The sequence below is a fragment of the Danio rerio genome, chromosome 6 (genome assembly GCF_052040795.2).
Source record: "Danio rerio strain M-AB ecotype USA chromosome 6, GRCz13ab, whole genome shotgun sequence".
Classification (NCBI taxonomy): Eukaryota; Metazoa; Chordata; class Actinopteri; order Cypriniformes; family Danionidae; genus Danio; species Danio rerio.
In genome coordinates, this window is record NC_141026.1 from 53,039,145 (window position 1) to 53,060,706 (window position 21,562).

General features: G+C 38.3%; 1 protein-coding gene across 40 annotated transcripts in view; it reads right to left on the reverse strand.

Moving 5' to 3' along the window:
* Positions 1 to 11,134: 11,134 nt before the first annotated feature.
* Positions 11,135 to 21,562, reverse strand: part of ptprt (protein tyrosine phosphatase receptor type T) — a 518,156-nt gene continuing 507,728 nt past the window's right edge. For all 40 annotated transcript variants that reach the window (XM_087258056.1, XM_087258053.1, XM_087258058.1 and 37 more), the window contains 3 exons: positions 21,172 to 21,335; positions 18,526 to 18,661; positions 11,135 to 14,323 (listed from right to left, as the gene is read on the reverse strand). In XM_087258056.1, coding sequence (XP_087114182.1) covers positions 14,270 to 14,323; positions 18,526 to 18,661; positions 21,172 to 21,335 — 354 coding nt within the window. In that variant the 3' untranslated portion in view covers positions 11,135 to 14,269. The remainder of the gene's footprint in view (positions 14,324 to 18,525; positions 18,662 to 21,171; positions 21,336 to 21,562) is intronic.

Here is a 21,562-nt window from a genome sequence, read left to right on the forward strand (position 1 = left end):
AATTGAGCTTGGTTTCTCTTTAAAGGTTTCTTTCTCCTTTGCTTTCGTCAATTGTTTTCAAAAATAAATTTGAATCTAATAGATAGCTAAATCAATGAATTACTGGTAATAGATAATTCCTATATGTTTTGAAGGATAAAAAATAATGAGTTACTGATGAGTTAAATGTTACTTCAGTTACTTTGAGTTACCTTTAGTTACTTCAAAACAATAAAATAAAAAACCAAATATTATACTGTAGCTTAGAGAACTTTTATTATAATATTTTTTGGTTACCTTTTTTTTTTTTAATAAATCCAAAATTCTGTGCTTTTACTTAAAAAAAAAAACTATTACAAAGTTTTGTTTTCTCTTTAGCTTTAGGCAAGGCAAGGCAAATTTATTTATATAGCACATTTCATGCACAGTGGTAATTCAAAGTGCTTTATATAAACAAGAATAAAAGAAACAAGGAAATAAAATGATTAAAATGATTAAAAATGATTTAAAACAGATTAAAATGTGTTAAAAAAGAATGAAAAAAAAGAAAGTACATAACAGTGTGATCTGTGGGGTGTAGCACATTGCTCATTCATTAAGGCACAGCTAAACAGATGTGTTTTCAGTCTTGATTTAATTGTGCCTAATGTTGGAGCACATCTGATCATTTCTGAAAGCTGATTCTAACAGTGGGTGGCACTGTTAGTAGCTGAAGGCCGATTCACCCTGCTTTGACTGAACTCCAGGGGTTTTTAGTTTATTTAATGCTAAAGTAAGTTTAGTGATCTGTTAGATTTGTATTCAGTGAGGATATCTGTAATGTACTGAGGTCCTAAGCCATTTAGTGATTTATAGACAAGTAGCAATACTTTATCAATTAAATCTATTCTGAATGTGGCTGGGAGCCAGTGTAAAGACTTGAGGACAGGTGTGATTTTGTCGTTCTGGTCAGAATCCTGGCAGCAGTGTTCTGGATGAGACTGTCCGACTGTCTTTTTGGGAAGGCCAGTGGGGAGGCCATACAGTAATCCACCCTGCTGCTGATAAAAGCATGAACACAATTCTCTAAGTCCTCACTGGAAACAAAGCATCTAATTCTTGCAATGTTTTAGAGATGATAGAAAAAAGAAAAATCTTTAGATTTAGTTAGAATTTAAGAAGGGTTTTGAAACGTATGAAACGTAAACAAATAACCAAAAATCTAATAATGACATTTATTTAAAAAGTTAGAAATATTTTTTTTCAGTATTATAAAAATCTTAAACCATTCTATTGGACAAAACAGTAAAAATTGTGTTAATAAAATGTCAGTTGAGTAGAGCTACATTACATCAAATGCATTCAATCCCCCAGTGCTCTAACTTACTCCTTTAAACACACCCACCGCCCTGTTGTTTAGTAGTCATTTGCAAGCATTTTATCTGGTGTGTGTTTGCTTCTCTCTCTTCCTTTGCATTTCTCTTTCATGGTGTCACTTTCTCTCTCTCTCTGCTGGAGTCTGTCACTCTCAGGAATCCCGGCATCAGACTGTCTGCAATCTTCCTCTCAGTGTTTGTGAATCTGCTGGCTGACCTCCACTGGTATGAGAATCTGCACCATCTGCAAAGGCGTTGATCTCTGAGAGTCCTGCAGTGGCGCTCCAAAACAGCCCTGAATCTCTGCCAGAAAGCACAAGCAGCCAACAGACAGACAGCGACACCTCCGTCTCCATCTCACCGCTCTCAAGGTCGAAAAACCTCTGTTCTTGACCCAAATCGCTCGCCATCTCATGCCATTCGGTGTAATGATGCCACCACGTGCCAAACGGGTAACCTTGACAGATGAAATGTGGATCCCAGCGGACACCCGGCTGCTTGTCGTCAGGCCAGATTTAGAATTGAATTTGAAATGATTGGCATTAAGGGATTGGCAGAGCTACGACTCCAAATTGTCATACAAATGACTGTGAGCAGATTGTCAGTCATAAAGTCATTTCACAGGCACTCTAATGGATTCTGTTTTGTCACGGATTTAAGTGTAATTCCTAAAATGTGTATTCATACCAATTCCAGACCCGCACTGCCTGGACAAAAGAAAAGCACTGTTTGGCTTTAAGCAAGAAAAAAAAAATGTCCATGAAGAGTAAAGAAAGATGAGTGGTGTATATAGTCCAGTCAAACACAGTCCAGTCCAACAGTTCAATCAGACACGGTTCAGTCAGACACAGTTTAATCAGACACAGCTCAGTCAAACACAGTTCAGTCAGACACAGTTCAGTCGAGCACAGTTCAATCAGACATAGTTCAATCAGACACGGTTCAATCAGACACAGTTCTGTCAAACACAGTTCAATCAGACAGTTCAGTCAGACACAGTTAAATTAGACAGTTCAGTCAAACACAGTACAACCAGACATAGTTAAATCAGACAGTTCATTCAGAAACGGTTCAATCAGACAGTTCAGTCAGACATGGTTAAATCAGACAGTTCAGTCAAACACAGTACAACCAAACATAGTTAAATCAGACAGTTCAGTCAAACACAGTTAAATATCAGACACAGTCTAGTCAAACACAGTCCAGTCAAACAGTTCAATCAGATAGGTCAATCAGACATGGTTCAATCAGACAGTTCAGTCAAACACAGTTCAATCAGACACAGTTCAGTCAGTTCAATCAGACACAGTTCAGTCAGAAGAGTGTTCAATCAGACACAGTTCAGTCAGAAACAGTTCAGTTAAACAAAGTTAAATCAAATACAGTTCTGTCATACACAGTTAAGTCAGACGGATCAATCAGACACAGTTCAAACAGACAGTTCAGTCAAACACGGTTCAATCAGACACAGTTTAGTCAGACACAGTTCAGTCAAACCCAGTTCAGTCAAACAGTTAAATCAGACACAGTTCAGTCAGACAGTAAATCAGACACAGTTCAATCAGACACAGTTCAACCAGACACAGTTAAATCTGACACAGTTTAGTTAAACAGTTAAATCAGACACAATTCAGTCAAACACAGTTCAATCAGACACAGTTAAATCTGACACAGTTCAGTTAAATTCAGACACGGTTCAGTCAAACACAGTTCAATCAGACACAATTCAGTCAGACAGTTAATTCAGATACAGTTCGATCAGACACAGTTAAATCAGACAGTTCAATTAGACACAGTTCAGTCAGACAGTTTAATCAGACGCTTCAATCTGACAGTAAATCAAACACAGTAAGGTCAGATAGCTGAATCAGACAGTTCAGTCAAACCCAGTTTAGTCAGACACAATTCAGTCAGACACAGTTAAATCAGACAGTTCAGTCAGTTTAAGCAGACAGTTCAGTCAAACACAGTTTAGTCAAACACGGCATAATCAGACACAGTTAAATCAGACAGTTCAGTCAAACACGGTTCAATCAGACACAGTTTAGTCAGACACAGTTCAGTCAAACACAGTTCAGTCAAACAGTTAAATCAGACACAGTTCAGTCAGACAGGTCAATCAGACACAGTTCAGACACAGATCAGTCAGTTAAATAAGACACAGTTCAGACACAGTTCAGTCAAACACAGTTCAATCAGACACAGTTCAGTCAGTTCAATCAGACACAGTTCAGTCAGAAGAGTGTTCAATCAGACACAGTTCAGTCAGAAACAGTTCAGTTAAACAAAGTTAAATCAAATACAGTTCTGTCAAACACAGTTAAGTCAGACAGATCAATCAGACACAGTTCAATCAGACACAGTTAAATCAGACAGTTCAGTCAAACACGGTTCAATCAGACACAGTTTAGTCAGACACAGTTCAGTCAAATACTGTTCAGTCAAACCCAGTTCAGTCAAACAGTTAAATCAGACACAGTTCAGTCAGACAGTTCAATCGGACACAGTTCAGACACAGATCAGTCAAACACAGTTCAATCACACACAGTTTAGTCAGTTCAATTAGACACAGTTCAGAAACAGTTCAGTCAAATAAAGTTCAATCAGACACAGTTCAGTCAGTTCAATCAGACACAGTTCAGTCAGAAGAGTGTTTATTCAGACACAGTTAAGTCAGAAACAGTTCAGTTAAACAGTTTAATCAGTTCAGTCAAACAAAGTTAAATTAAATACAGTTCTGTCAAACACAGTTAAGTCAGACAGATCAATCAGACACAGTTCAATCTTACACAGTTCAAACACAGTTAAGTCTGACACAGTTCAATCACACAGCTCAACCAGACACAGTTAAGTCAGACACAGTTTATTCAGACACAGTTCAGTTAAACAGTTTAATCAGACACAGGTTAGTCAGACATTTCAATTAGACACAGTTCAGTTAGACACAGTAAATCAGACAGTTCAGTCGAACATAGTTAAATTAGACACAGTTCAGTTAAAGGGTTTAATCAAACGCAGTACATTCAGACACAGCTAAATCAGACAGTTCAGTAAAACAGTTCAAATACAGTACAATCAGACACAGTTAAACCAGACACAGTTCAGTTAAATAGTTCAATCAGACACAATTCAGCCAGACAGTTCAATCAAACAGTTCAGTCAAACAGTTAAATCAGACACAGTTCAGTCAGACGGTTAAATTAGACAGTTTAATCAGACAGTTCAGTCAAATACTGTAAAGTTAAAACAAACAGTTTTGTCAAACACAGCTCAGCCAGACAAAAACAGTTCAATAAAAAACAATTCAGTCAGACAGTTCAATCAGACACAGTTCAATCAACCACATAAATCAAACAACACAGTTCAATCAAACACAGTTCTTCATGTTCTTTTGAGTGAGATCAACATGTCGATTTCTCTATTTTCCTGCAGGTTCACAAGCTTCACTCTGGATAAATCTCTCCATAGGAAGCTCACATATACCACAGGTGTGATCATGTTCATAAACAGTGTTAATAATTGATCAGTGCTGACCTGCGAGAGGGGGATTAATAATTTGTGGGCGTGAGGATCTGACTGACTGACTGAAGTGATGGCAGTGAGAGACAGATGGAGAACCCACACAACCGACCAGTGCTACAACTGCGCCTGTGGCCACAACACTGCAGTTAAACCTCACATGAGACCAGAAAACCTTGAAGAGGGTTGGATTTTATTTATTTTGCTCATAATAGTTTGACAAAAAAGCACACACATATTTACCGGCCACTTTATTAGGTACACCTCTCCAACTCTTCGTTAACGCAAATTTCTAATCAGCCAATCACATGGAGCAACTCAATGCATTCAGGCATGTAGACATGGTCAAGATTATCTGCCGCAGTTCAAACCAAGCATCAGAATGGGGAAGAAAGGTGATTTAAGTGACTTAGAATGTGGCATGGTTGTCGGTGCCAGACTGGCTGCTCTGAGTATTTCAGAAACTGCTGATCTACTGAGATTTTCATGCACAGTCACCTCTAGGGTTTACAGAAAATGGTCAGACAAAGGGAAAATATCCAGTGAGCGGCAGTTCTGTGGGTGCAAATGCCTTGTTGATGCCAGAGGTTAGATGAGAATGGCCAGACTGGTTTGAACTGATAGAAAGACAACAGTAACTCAAATAACCATTTGTTACAACAGAGGTATGCAGAAGAGCATCTTTGAATGCACAACACATCCAACCTTGAGGTTAATGGGCTACAGCAGCAGAAGATTTCTGCTGCTATGACATTTGGATGGTAGCGTCAGAATTTGGCACCAACATGTAAGCATGATCCATCCGGCCTTGTATTAACAGTTCAGGCTGGTGGTGGTGGTGTAATGGTGTGAGGGATATTTTCTTGGCAAGTGAGCATAGTGTCAACGCCACAGCCTTGCTGAGTATTGTTGCTGACCATGTCCATCCCTTTATGACCACTGTGTACCCAACTTCTGATGGCTACTTTCAACAGGATAGCATGCCATGTCATAAGGCACAAATCATCTCAGACTGGTTTCTTGAACATGACAATGAGTTCACTGTACTCATAAGGCCTCCACAGTCACCAGATCCCAATCCAATTGATCACCTTTGGGATGGGGTGGAACGGAAGATTTGCATGGATGTGCAGCCGACAAATCTGCCGCAACTGCGTGATGCTATCATGTCAACATAGACCAAAATCTCTGAGGAATATTTCCAGTACCTTGTTGAATCTACACCACGAAGGATAAAGACAGTTCTGAAGTCAAAAGGGGGTCCAATCTAGTACTAGTAAGTGTACCTAATAAAGTGGCCGGTGAGTGTATATGGGGTGGTACATATCACAAAATTGTCAATTGATTTAAAAAAAAAAAAAAAAAAAGTGTGAACCAAACAATACACAAGCAAACCAAACAGCAGTAAAAACAGTTCATAATAGAAAAAGAAGCAAAACAATCTAGAAATATATATATATTTTTTAAATGTTAATGTCTTGATGGACTTACTTTTTGTGGTGAACCATCACTTAAATGTTAATCAAAAATAATTTGTCTTGGAGTGAAATTAGCACGTAAAATTTCACCTAACACAAAAAAAAAAAAGCTTTTTCATTTTTAGCAGAATCTTTTACCTCCTCATTTGAAGAGTAAAGTTTTTCCAGCCCATGGAGAATCATAATTGCTGTGTTGTGTGTGTGAAATAGCAAGAAGAGTTATAATGGCTCCTCAACACAGCGAAACACTTCTCCGATTAGCCCACGCAACAGGCTAACAACACTGTGTTTATTCAGAGAGCAACTCTTTACTGCGGCCGGAATACATTTGGTGCAGAGCTGCTTTTTTCATCCTTGTCAAAATTACGGTTTCAGGAAAAACAGCACTAACTGAGCTTCGTGGAAAATTACATTTTCTGTGAAGAGAACTCAAATCTCAAAAATGAGCTAGCGCTAATCAGCTGAATACAGTGTTTCTGTGTAGATGCTGCACTTGAGTTTTATAAAGGACGAATTAATGGTCTTTGAAAAACGGCACAGAAATAGAAAATATGTTTGCTTTCAACAAATACACTGTATAAAACAACAATCCGAAAATCTATATATGAGCAGCATTATGATTGACTTTATAAAACCTGAGTGATTAGCACTGTCGCCTCAGCAAGAAGGTCACTGGTTCGAGTCCCGGCTGGGCCAGTTGGCATCCCTGTGTGGAGTTTGCATGTTCTCTCCATGTTGGCGTGGTTTTCCTCCGGGTGCTCCGCTTTCCCCCACAGTCCAAAGACATGTGGAACAGGTGAACTGAATAAAGTAAATTAGCCGTAGTGTATGAGTTTAAGGGGCAGCACTGTGGTTCGGTTGTTAGCACTGTCGCTTTACAGCAAGAAGGTCGCTGGTTTGAGTCCCGGCTGGGTCATTTGGCATGTCTGTGTGGAGTTTTTGCTTCCCATGTTGGTGTGGGTTTATTCCGGGTGCTCCGCTTTCCTCCACAGTCCAAAGACATACCCTAAAGTTGAACTGGATGAGCTAAATTGGCTGTAGTGTGTGTGAATGTGAGAGTGTAAGAATGTTTCCCAGCACTTGGTTGTGGCTGGAAGGACATTTGATGTATAAAACATATGCTGGAATAGTTGGTGGTTCATTCCACTGTGGCGACCGCTGAAATAGCGACTAAGCCAAAGAAAAATGAATGAATGAATGATTCACTTTGATTAAAATCATGTAGTTGAAAAACAAGAATACATTTACCAATGCTAGTAGAGGAAATTGGGGAAACTAGGTTATTAACAGTTAGCTCAAAATAAAAATTATTATTAATATTACAACACTTTTTTTCAGCAAGATATCATTCATAGAGAGAGAGAGAGAGAGAGAGAGAGAGAGAGAGAGAGAGAGAGAGAGAGAGAGAGAGAGAGAGAGAGAGAAATAGTTGTTGTGTAGTTTTTGGTCAGCTTTTCTCTGCTCGTGTCCAGTATATGATGGTAAGATATTTCTGCGCTTAAAGAATCCCCTTCATCCTTTACAGCTCTCATTGTCTTTGATGTCGGTTTGGCTGGCAGAGAGAAGAGCAAGACCCTTCTGTTTATTTTAACTATTTTAACTGTTTACCAACAATATGTTTTCATGTGTGTTTATACTTGTAACATCCTCAATTTTTTTAAGCTCCAGTAGAGTATACAGTATTTAATATGCATATGCTGTGAAAATGATCATGAAAACTGAAAATGAACATGAAAAAAGAAGACCTTTTTGACCATGTTATAACACACAACAAAAAAAAACCTCTAAGTTCCATTTAAACCAAGGTGATATGACATCTCATGTTTAATAATTAATGTTTGTCTTAACATTTTTTTCCAACTTTTGAACATTCTTGGCAACATTCTGACAAAAAATAAAACAAACTAACATAAGGCTCAATCCCAAATCTAGTTTTGTAACACTGCGCTTTTCCCTTGGCCCTTGAAACAGAGTGTGAATGGAAAGGGCTTCAAAATGTACGCCTAAGAAATGGGACAGCACTACAAAACCTGCACACGTCATCGTGATCTCTTGCTTCATGTGAGATCAGAAGATCCCGACTGCTTTTTTTTGGTATTTATCTTCAGGAAATAACTGAAGGGATATATTATGTCATCATAACGATCTAATGTGGAGATCCTAATGTGGAGATCCCAATAAGATCTAACTGTATTGTGCATTTACACTGTGGCCATACTCATCAATGTAAACACACCAAAAACAACATTAACATTATTGCAGCCACTATAAAAAGGTCATTCCCAGGCACTAGACTTTTCTGTCAGAATATTCGAGTGGCAGAATGTTGTGGGACTGCTGTACAGGAGTTTTTTTTATGGATTATAGATTTTGCGGTTTTTATTTAGTGTTTTTTTTTTAAAGCATGATGGTAAAACACGAACGCCGTTATGAATGTATTAAAAAAAAAATACTAATTTGCAGATCTTCTTACTTCAGGGTGCAGCTATGCTGCCGTTGTGATTGGTGTATTCTGGGAAATTTTCTTGGTTTTAAGTGTGGTCCTGAAGAATCTCCATTCGAAGGGCTATCTATCCTTTCCCCTTAGCATACACCATCAAGCTAAAGAGAATTGGGAAACCCCTACCCCTTTACATGAACGTGAACGTGCAAAATGAGGCATAGGGGTAAGGGTAAGGGCTACGGGGTAGATTCAGGATTGGGCCAAAGTCTGTCTGTTACAAACAAGCAGTTTACAACTCCTCTCTAAATTACAAAACTAACAGAAAAAAAAAAGTTTCAAATCTGTTTTCTGACAAAATTTTTCAATGACAAAGTAACTAGCTTAAGAAGATTCTCTCAAAGTTTCAAACATACTAGAAAGCTCCTAAATTTTTGCATAAACATTTAGGGTTCTTTCAATATTACAAACACACATCTACAATAATCATAGCCTACAGGACTATTGTGAGAGCGGTTTCGTGTTTTTCTCGAATGTTATTTCTCAAAACATATGGCATTATTTGCTTCAATGTTTGTCTTTTGCTGTACAAATATACACAAATCTTGTAAGAAAAAAAATCTAAAGAACTCAGATTAAATTTAATTTCAATCTTCTGGAGGGACTAAATTTAACAATCTACGCTGCATTGTTAATCACATATTCTACAACAATACAATCTATATCCATTGTTCATGTTTTTTCTTTTTAATGTTACAAATTGTTTAGATTGATGAAGCAACATAGCCACAAATGTTTTGACTTTCAGAACATCCAGCAATCATTCGGGACTGTTTTATTACTCAATGGGAACGTTAGCTATATAGTAGATGGCCACTGTGTAAATGCGCAGCATTTTGCGCATATTATTGTGACATTATATCGTTATGATAACATTATATATGCCTTAAGTGATGTGATCTTGTTATCACATTATGTCGTTATGATAACATAATATATGCCTTCAGTGATTTCCTGAAGATAAATACCAAAAACATAACACAGCTGTAATAAGCAGTCACGATTGTCTGAACTCATATGAAGAGATCGCGATGACATATGATGACATGTGCGGATGCTGTAGTGCTGTCCCAATTCTTGGGGGTAAATTTTGAAGCCCTTCCCTTTCACACCCGGTTTTAAGGGCCAAGGAGAAGGGGTAGAGGTACAAAAATAGAATTTATTTATTTATTTTTGCTCAGAAGGAGCGTAAAACAGTTTGATTTCCTCAGCTGTGTGTTTGTGGGCTGGTAAAGCAGTATAGATCATCAGCTGTCATTATTGGAGATCAAGAGACAGTGAATCACACATAAACTTCAGTGCTTCAGGAAAGTTGCTGTTCAACATTTTGGTCCCTTTATTAGTTATCACAATTCCAAGCAACAGAACCACCATGATCATGAAATCACCAGCTCTACATACCACTTTGCTAGACAAATAAATGATAAATAATCATTAAAAAATAATGGTAATAATAAAAAAACTCACAAAGCGAAGTCAAAGAAAAAGCAGGCAGTGAATTCATCGAAATACCAAAATAAAGCAAGTGCCGTAACATTTGTGTGATGGCTGCTTTTCAGTCAAACATTCAAAAATTGGTCTTCAAAACACGTCTCAGCAGTCAAGAAACAATTATCACAGTCAAGTCACAGGTTTCGTGCAAAACTTTTGGATTTACAGTTAAATTCACTAGCTTTTATCACACTGGAAAATGCAGATGGCCGGTGTCTGAAAGCTGGAGGAGTTTGAAAAGCTTCTCAACCAAATTCTGGTTTAGAAACACGATGTGTTCAGTTGCCAGTGCTTTTATTTTTCAGGTCACAATGCAGAAACACAATGTTCCTGATATGCATCTTGTACATGATTTGATGGCAGACCTTGTTTTTTTCTTTTTGTAAGTATGGCACTTCAAATAAATAAAAAAATGCAAGAGGATTTACAAATACGTACACATATTTCAGGAGTGAATCTCACAAAGAAATGTCCAAAACTAAAATAAATACTTAAATAAATTTAAATAAAATATATATTTATATATTTTTTATTTTATTTTATAAAGCAATGCTATTTTAAACATTTTTTTCTCTTTCATTAACAATTAGGCAATCAATGCTCATAAAATATCTATTTTCCTATTATCTAGTAGTAAATAACTATTTGTGAAATTCACCCTTGGAGGTAACAAACTTATACAACCCAGGCTTATTGTGATTACATACCCCTATATATATTTCTGGAGGTTGCCAAATACATCCCAGTTTTTGTTTTCTCAAATTTCTCTTGCGAGTGCCATTTGCGCCACCAGAGGCCGCCGTTTACTGACCGACAGACCGATCGATTATCCCCACTCACCACCTTCCCTAAACCCAACTGACAGTTTTCAAAAGCAATCCAGAAAAAGAAAAGCCCTTGTGATTTTTTTTTACCACGTTTTCAGATTTTACCACATTCTCACTGTTATTTAGTTATTTATTTTATCTTGCTCTTGTTTTTAGCCCCTTTCACACATACAGACCTTTCAGGAAAATCACCGGCAATTTTCCGAATGGGATCATGTGTGAACGAGCCCTTCTTGAAAATACAGGTAAATTTTTCTGCAATTTTCCGGAAAGAGAAGTTGTAACATTACTATTAACTTGCTGGAATGCTGCTATGTGTGAACGCAGAAGGAAAATTGCCGGAAAGAGTGCGTTTATGTTTAGAACGCGCTGAAGTGAGACGTCTACTTTAGCCAATCAGAACACTCAGACGCATTCACAGCCGAAATGTTTATGAAAATAAAAGCCTTTGAATATTTCTCCAGACACATTTAGCAGCTAGTTGTTAGTCAGATCCAGCCTGATCTCACGAGAAAAAGTAAGTATTTTACGTTTTGCCAGTTTAGTGGCTAATTCGTATGTAAATGTACGATTTTAAAAAAGAGGCGTGGCACCTAACTCCACCCCTAAACCCAACCGTCATTGGGGATGAGCAAATCATACTCAAATGTACAAATTAGATCATACGAATTTATACGAATTAGCCACTAAATCAAAAAGTTGCGAATTGCCGTGAGATTGTGTTGTCAGATCACGTTTCTATGTTCCTTCTTGATACCAACTGTGTAAAAAAAATTATCGATAACAATACAATAGTCGATATCGATTTGTTTACCTTCAAGCTCTGCTTTACTTGCTTGACCTGTGTGCACGTGAAGCAGCCGGTGAGTGCCAGCGCACACACACATATTATGTACATCTCGACATGTGAAAGTGTTCCTCCAAGTTTTCATCAATGATGTTCGCAATACTCATCCAACCACAGAATTTGTAATGTGTAATCATTCAGCTGCGATTTGAGCCTTTGGATGTCTCTGGGACAAAGCAGCCGCATGAATGCTAATGCTTCAAATAAAAAAGAAACCATCAACAAAAGCCCGACCTCTTCTATGTGTACAAATATAAGCGCAGCTGTTTAGAGCTCATTTCTGGTTAATGATGTCAGAATTTATCAGTATTTTGGAATGGATGTGCGAATGATCTTTTACAGAAAAGTTCCAGAACGTCCGTGTTTGTGTGAACAGAGCTTTTTTTAATTTACCAGTAAAGTTGTTTTGGAAAATTTCCAGATTTGTACCGGCATCACTGCGTGAAAGAGGCTTTTGTCTTTCCTGCTTTCTGGAACCGTTCTTCACCGGTCTGGCCTAACCCTAACCTAGTCGTCTGTGTCCAGGCCCGGATTGGCTAATCGGGAGAACCGGGAGAATTCCCGGTGGGCCGGTCCATTTTTTTGGCCGCGAGGGCCGGTGTCCCTAGCTGCTTGCACTCTCAGCAGTTCCACTTTTTAATTTTATTTGTTTATTTGACCATAACCTCACTTTTTTTAATCATTATTTTGCCGCAGCTTCGCTCTTTTTACTTATTTTCTCGCAGCCCCGTGAGCTAAATGCAGCCCACAGGTTAATAAAGATCTTCATTAACCTGCGGGCTGCACCCCATTTCACCCCAAACAGCGGCACCTTAGTGAATATTAATTAGTATTAATGAATATTACACCTGCTCAATGAAAATCAGATGATTTACTACATTAATAAATCTTAACTTAACTTTTAACATAACTTGATCAGAAATCTAAAATGGAAAGAAAAAGAGAAGGGTAAAAAGTAGACATCAATAGGAGCAGATAACATAGCAGTGTTTAACAGCGCCATCGTGGTCTAGTGGTTAGCACGTTACGCATAAACGCAGCCGACCCGAGTTCGAGCCTCACCAGAATAAAATATGTGTTAAGACATAAAATACTGTTTGGGTTACTTATGTAGGAATACATTTTTAATTTTTTTTGTGTGTGACGACTGTTACAAAGGACTGGATATCTATAAAGAATTAATGTTCTCATATTTATGAAAAATATTTGAAGTTCTAAAGCAGCTGAAAAAGACGAAAAAGACGTGTTAGTGTCATTTGAAACTGAATTGGAAATGATGTTATTTTAATATTGAGGTGGGCCGGTCTAAGGCTTGAAACTCCAGAGCTAAAAAGGATTCCCACTCCGGCCCAGTCTGTGTCTCAAATTTGCTGATGTATGCTTCGAGTTCTGGACAAACTGGTAATGTCAACATGGAGATAATCGGTCAGCTGGTAAGTGTGAAAATGAGACGGCGTCACACTGTTAGTGTTCTTTTTAAAGATGAAATTCATCCGTACGTTCATTTGGCTGCATAATTTGCGATCTCCAGAAATGTATACAGGGTAAAATTTTCAGAATTGAGCCTATGTTGAACATATAAAGTGCAAATGACAAACAGAAAATACTTTTTTCAGAAGATACATTTTTACTCTTCAACGTTCACTGCCCACATCAAGAAACCAAAATGGCAACACCTATTATTTATAACACTAAAAGAAAAGACAAGAAACATCAACAAAAGAAACATTACCCTAAAACGTCCATCTTTTGAACCTCTTTATGCTGGTTTGTAGGCGAGCGGTGAGTGTGTTTGTGTGTGTTTTATGAGAAAGCAGGCAGAGTGAAAACGCACCAAAGGGAGGAACCACAAAAAAAACAAACTCATCATCAGAATAACAAAAATATCCGTTCTCACGTTTCTCTGCAAATTCACTTTTAAGCTTTTTGTTGTTGTTATTTCTCTTTAAATCTGTACAGAGCTCAGGGAAAGTCTATTTGGTGATTCCCAGCCGGCATGTAGAAAGAAGCTTTTTTTTTTTAATCTCTCTTTTTTTTTGTTCTTTACATTGATGGGTAACATTCAAGGCGCAGAGCTAAAAAGGAAAAGGACTGTACAAGATCACTTCACGGTCCAGGATACACGCTCGGATGCTGGACATTGACAGAAGAAGAAAGAAATGGCAAATAACATTTTATTTATACAGTATTTTACAGCGTTCCCGTTGCTGAAGGACGAGATGAGATGTCGTTCAGAGGAGGAAGAGAAGATTGTTTCTCTTGTTTTCCTGCGTTCAGAAGCCGTTCAGACTCTCCAGTGCCACTTCATAACAGAATTTGTACTGCTCCTGAACACAAAAACAACCAGCAGAGAAACATCACGAGCGGTTCAAAGCAGACGACGCTCAGGGGAGATTTCCCTCATAACCCCTGCATTAATAATGCAATAACATCATTATACAGTCGCTTTTATTAAAGGAGAAACATCTGCTAATAATGGAGGAATAGCCCCATCAGCCTATTGTTGACAAACACTTTCTAACTTCTCACATCTTCTCACATCTGGCCAACATGTTTCCATTATACACTACCGGACAAAAGTCTTGTCGATTATTCAAGTTTTAGGAACAACAGATAATAACTTGACTTCTAGTTGATCATTTGGTATCAAAAGTGGCTTATATGAAAGGCAAAGGCCTCTAGATTATGCTTATTTTACCAAAATAAAATATGATCATGTCTTGATTTATAATTATTTTATTAGGACAGTGAGTAAGGTCTGACTTTGTTTAGACAAAGGTCCTGTCTATTAACATAAATAATGTACAGTATAGAATATAGAGTCATGGTGTAGTGAAAAAAAAGAGCTAATATTGTGTATGATTCCCATGAGCTTGGAGGACTGCATCCACACATCTCTGCAATGACTCAAATAACCTATTAATAAAGTCATCTGGAATGGCAAAGAAAGCATTCTTGCAGGACTCCCAGAATTCATCAAGATTCTTTGGATTCATCTTTAATGCCTTCTCCATCTTACCCCAGACATGCTAAATAATGTTCATGTCTGGTGACTGGGCTGGCCAAGTATGCAGCTCCTTGACCTTCTTTGCTTTCAGGATCCTTGATGTGGAGGCTTAAGTATGAGGAGCGCTATCCTGTAATGTAAAGGGCAGCACAAATGTTTTGATACCTCAGGCTGTTGATGTTGCCATCCACTCTGCAGATCTCTCGCACACCCCCATACTGAATGTTACCCCAAACCATGCTTTTTCCTTCACCAAACTTGACTGATTTCAATGAAAATCCTGGGTCTATGATGGTTCCAATAGGTCTTCTGCAGTATTTGTGATGATTGGGATGCAGTTCAACAGATGATTATTCAGAAAAATCTACCTTCTGCCACTTTTCCAAGTGATCAACTAGAAGTTTTTTCTATTATTTGTTGCCATTACAACTATTACTTTAGGTTTTTGTTTTCAGTAATTTACTAGTTTAAGCTCTCCCACCAGTGTGGAGCACACTCAGAAATGCACAATGTTTTCCAAGTAAGAAGTGCTTCTTGAGTTTTTTATTGGGACAACTTAATTGTATTATGTTCAATCCACTAAAAAAAAAAAAAAAAAAAATTAAAACAATTAAGTGACCAATTTGTTTTGAGACAACATAAAGCAATTGTTGTGTGGAAACCAGCATTTTTTGTTTTACAAAGTGCGTCACCTACAAGTGGTTTGTCATGCCCACTCACCCGTGTGAAACACACTAATAATAAAAGCCGAATGGAATGTTTTCACTCGATTGAATGAGTGTTATCAGTGGTTGTCAGCTGATAGATATGGGTTAGTAGGGGCCTTCTGCACCTGGTCAGAAGGCTGTTATCATTTACCCACATGGTTAATCATAAATCATATATGGCTGTGGCCGGAAGTTAGCGAGAATTATTCATATTATTTATTAAATGTAATAATACCCCGACTCTAAACCCAACCATCACAGAAATGTAAAAACAGATCTGGATCTGGAGTCTTCTTTATTACTGGCCCATATCTAACAGCCGCTCATGCGCTGAAACAAGAGTAAAGGTATTTTCTGTTACTTTTATGACACGAGGTGTCGACATGCAGTGTATAATATGATGATGAACTGATTTTGACTGAGTATGGCTTTAAAGCAGAAAGTAGTAATAGAGACAGGGAGGTAAGACTTACATTAAAACAACCATTTTTTTTTTTAGTATGTACATGTTTAATCGTCCTTTTTCTATAACTATTTTTTTTTTCAGAAAGATAAAGTGTTAATAAAAAAGTGTCTGGTACACACACGGAGAGGACTGAGTGTGTCCAACAAGTGCAATACAGATTCAAATATAATGTTAAGAGAATGAACTCACAGTTAGAATTTTTGAGCTTATAAAATAATAAAAAACAATAAGAAGCAATGATAATAAGAAATTGCTATGCATTCATTTTTCAGGTCATTTGGTTTCAAATGGTCTGACATTTGCAGGTTAGTGATGGGCAGGTTTAGCCTGATGTCAGTGTTATTCTGTCTGAGATGTGCAGCTGTGGGCTCTTCAGTTTGAAGTCAGTGAGTGGAAGCAGTTCAGCACAGATGTCTAATCACACCTGCAGACTCTCACAATCACTGAAATACAGCTGTCTGGAGCACAGGCTTCAGGTCAGCCTATAATTACACTGCTTTTCAGTCTCAGAGCCATGAAGAGCAAACACCCATCACAACCATCAGAAACCATATGGTGATAAGAAAAAAATCTCACTAATGTGGGGGAAGCTAACTACTGTAATTCCACCTGAAAATGACTAGCAAAGAAGGTGCAACTTCTCTTATTGAGTGTGACGTAACTTTTACTTAAATAAAAGGGGTTGTTCATCCAAAAATAAAAAAAAATTACTCACTATTTATTCACCGTAAAGTGGTTCCAAACCTTTCTGAGTTTTTTTTCTCCAGTTTTACACAGCTCCGGTTGATATTTTGAAGCTGAAAACCTGTAACCATTGACTGCCATTCATTCATTTTCCTTCAACTTAGTCTCTATTTCAAAGGTCGCCATAGCGGAATGAACCACCAACTATTCCAGCATATGTTTTACGCAGCGGATGCCCTTCCATTCTTTCATTCATTTTTCTTCGGGTTAGTCTCTATTTCAGAGGTTGCCACAGCGGAATGAACCACCAACTATTCCAGCATATGCATTATGCAGTGCATGCCCTTCTATTCTTTCATTCATTTTCCTTCAGCTAAGTCTATTTCAAAGGTTGCCACACCGGAATAAGCAGCCTACTATTTCAGCATATGTTTTATACAGTGGATGCCCTTCCATTCATTTGTCTTTGGCTTAGCCTCTATTTTAGAGGTTGCCACAGCAGAATTAACCACCAACTATTCCAGGATATGTTTAGCGCAGCTAATGCCCTCCCATTCATTAATTTATTTTTCTTCGGCTTAGTCTCTATTTCAGAGGTTGCCACAGCGGAAAGAACCGCCAACTCATTCATTCATATTTTTTGGATAAGTCCCTTTATTAAGCTGGGGTCAACACAGCGGACTGAACTGCTAACAAGTCCAGCATATGTTTTACGCAGTAGATGTCATTCTATTCATTAATTCGTTTTCTTTTTGGCTTAGTCCCTTAATTAAGCTGGGGTCACCACAACAGAATGAACAGCCAACTATTCCAGCGTATGTTTTACACAACGGATGCCCTTCCATTCATTCATTCATTCATTCATTCATTCATTCATTCATTCATTCATTCATTTTCCTTCGGCTAAGTCTCTCTTTCAGAGGTTGCCACAGTGGAATGAACCACCAACTATTCCAGCATATGTTTTACACAGCGAATGCCCTTCCATTCATTCATTAATTTTTCTTTCGGCTTAGTCTCTATATCAGAGGTTGCCACAGTGGAATGCACCACCAACTATTTCAGCATATGTTTTACACAGCGAATGCCCTTTCATTCATTCATTCATTCATTCATTTTACTTCGCCTTAGTCTCTATTGCAGAGATGGCCACAGTGGAATGAATCTCCGACCGTTGAACCGTTTTACACTGGATGCCCTTCCAGTTGCAACCCAGCATTGGAAAACAGCCATAAACTCTCATTCACACACACACTCATACTCCACACAGAAATGCCACGAACCTAGCCAGGACTCGAATCAGCGACCTTCTTGCTGTGAGTACTAACCACTGAGCCAACATGCCACCCTCATTGACTTCAGTAGAAAAAGACAAATACAATGAAAGTCAATGGTTACAGGTTTTCAGCATTCTTCTGAATATCTTCTTTTGTGTTCAGCAAAAGACAGACAGGTTCTGAACAATTCAAAGGAGAGCAAATCAAGACAGAATTTTCATTTTTGAGTGAACTACCCCTTTAACTTTAATTTATGTTCCAGAATGCTTTGATAACTATTACTTTCAGTCTTTTAACCTGCTTATTCTTACTAACCCCACATTTTAACGGTGGAAACACGTTTCCACATGCATTTATGTGTGTTGATATCTCCAAGTGTATAGCTCACCATTGTCTCCACCATGTTGGCTTTGTTGTTTCTCAGCGTCTTGACTGTGTGAAAAACGTCCACGATGTTCTGCTGCTGGATCATCTCACAGATGCTACAGATGGCACAAAACGTCCCGCTGCGTCCTCCGCCCGTCCTGAAGAGATCCACAACAGAAAAAAACTCATCAAGCATCCCGTCGTAACAGAAATATGCAGAGTTAATATCCCAGAAAAATCACAGCTTGACTTGTGCTACATTTCTGAAGATCTCAGGGCTCAAAAGCTACACGGGGGATTTTATTTGCATGTTCAAATACTTTCTCATATCTCAATTTAATGTGCTGCCATTGCTTCAGAAAATGCAAACACTGATGGCATATTATGCAGGATTTCCTGAGACTTGAGGTTGATATCTGCTTGAACAGACGTTAAAACAAACAGCCAGCACTGATCACGGGTCAGTTTTACACCTGATTAGTATCAGTACAATGACGTGACGTGATCGATTGTTGAGCGAATGGTCTCGCATTACTGTGACAGTTTTTTTTCACAAGATTTCTCTGGGGAAGCTGCTCTGCATTCAACAGCTGAACGTTTTTGACAGTGACAGGAAAGTAATGAAGTTGTCAGATCTTTTGTATCTCTCCGGCTTTAATTTGCGACACTGATAAGATTGTCCTTGACTCAAAGGCTGTGCAGTTTTGTCGTTATTTTAAAGTTGCAGTTTTACTCTATGACTGTATGGACTGGCTTGAGGCGCTATGAAATACACATTGCGTGGGATCTAAATGTGCTGCATTAAAAAGTGTCGTAATGTATATAGAAATCATTGTGATATTAAGTATATACACTCACTGGCCACTTTATTAGGTACACCTGTCCAACTGCTGGTTAATGCATATTTCTAATCAGCCAATCACATGGCAGCAACTCAATGCATTAGGCATGTAGACATGGTCAAGACAATCTGCTGCAGTTCAAAGCAGGCCAGTGGTGGTGGTGTTATTGCGTGGGGGATATTTCCTTGGCACACTTTGGGCCCATTAGTACCAATTGAGCATTGTGTCAACGCCACAGCGTAGTATTGAGTATTGTTGCTGACCATGTCCATCCGTTTACGACCACAGTGTACCCAACTTCTGATGCTACTTCCAACAGGATAACGCATCATGTCAGAAAGCGCGAATCATCTCAGACTGGTTTCATGAACATGACAAAGAGTTCACTGTACTCAAATGGCCTCCACAGTCACCAGAACTCATCCAATAGTGCACCTTTGGGATGTGGTGGAACGGATGTGCAGCTGAAAAATCTGCAGCAACTATGTGATGCTACAATGTCAATATGGATCAAAATCTCTGAGGAATGTTTCCAGTACCTTGCTAAAGCTAAGCCAAGGAGGATTAAGGCAGTTCTGAAGGCAAAAGGGGTCCCTAATAAAGTGGCCTGTAGGTGTACATAGTACATTCACATGGTTATGCCTTTTTTCCTGCATTAGATTTACATTCATCCACAGTCAAAAAAACTTGATCAAACAAAACAAAAAAAAAAATGTCTGATTGGACAAATGATTAGCATTATTAGTCAGAAACCAAATCATTACCATATTTTGGTTATACATTTCATGAAAGTAATAACCCAAGAAAACACTCGAGAGATGTCAGAATTCATTATAACATGAAACATGCTGGGTTATTTCAGCCTGATCTCATGAGAAAACATAAGTACTTAACATTTTGTCAGTTTAGTGGCAAATTCTTATGAATTAATTCGGGTTCAGTTGAATGGAAATGCACAACTTTAAAAAGATGTGTGGCTGCCAACCCCAGCCCTAAACCCAACCGTCATTGGAGGATGAGCAAGTCGTACCAAATTGTACGAATGAGATCATATGAATTCATACATATTAGCCACTAAATCTAAAAGTTACAAATTGTCATGAGATTGTGTTGGTTACTTCAAAACAACTCTGGTTAAATTTGAGCAAACTCAACCATCAAGTTATTTTTTATTAAATTAGATTTTCAACCCAGTGGTTGGGTTTCGCCAATATTTGACCTAAAGTTTGTAGAAACAGCCCACTATTTTTTAAAAGTGCATTTCTTAGAATAACACAGCAACTGCAACAAGTGCCGTGTCTCATTTCAGGGCTGAATCCTCCAAAGGACGCATTTAAAGGACGTTTGCATCATTACGACACGATGCAGGCTGTTTCATTTCGAACAAATTCGAAGACTCTTTTAAATTCAGCCTCCAAATGCATCCTTCGCTTCGCAGGTAATGAAGGATACCCCTGATGGATCCTTTATGGCCAACAACATCCCAAGATTTATTGCGCACTGATAACGGCAGGATGTTTTGTAAAAGAAAATTCAATTTAAAATGTATGATTTAGGTTTCAATTTACTTCGCTATCTAACTACACAAATGTCAAAAACAAAAAGACTGAAATTTCTTACTAAGGAGTGATTTTACAGACTATAGTTTAGATGTTCATGTGTACATGTATTGTCGAGGTATGCAGCCTCTGAAAAGAGACAGTGCTGACATTATACTACTACTTGTTTATGAATATTGTCCTATCAAATCTGCTCCTCATAGCGTTTCATTCCTGCTCATATGCTGGTGTGTGATGATATCTGTGTGTGGTGGAGGTCAGACTCACAGGCAGTGGACGACTGTACGTCCATCTCCTCCGTCATACTGCTCCTGCCATTTGGCCAGTCGTCTGACCAGCTGCAGGATGGAGCGTTTGGACAGCGGCGTGTCTCTGTACGCAGGCCAACCGATGAACTGGAAATGCTGGACCAGCCGGTAGCCGTCTTGAGGCTGGAAACAGGACAGCAAAACATTTATCCAGAAGCCATTAAAGGGATACTTCACCCAAAACTGAATATTCTGACAACATTTACTCAAATTTACTTAAATATTTCAAATATGGTGGACTTTCTCTCTTTTGTTGAACACAAAAAGAGATATTGTGAGGAATGCTGGAAAGCTGCAGCCTTTGACTTTCATAGATTTTTGTTGTTGTTGATTGTTTGATTCTACTATTG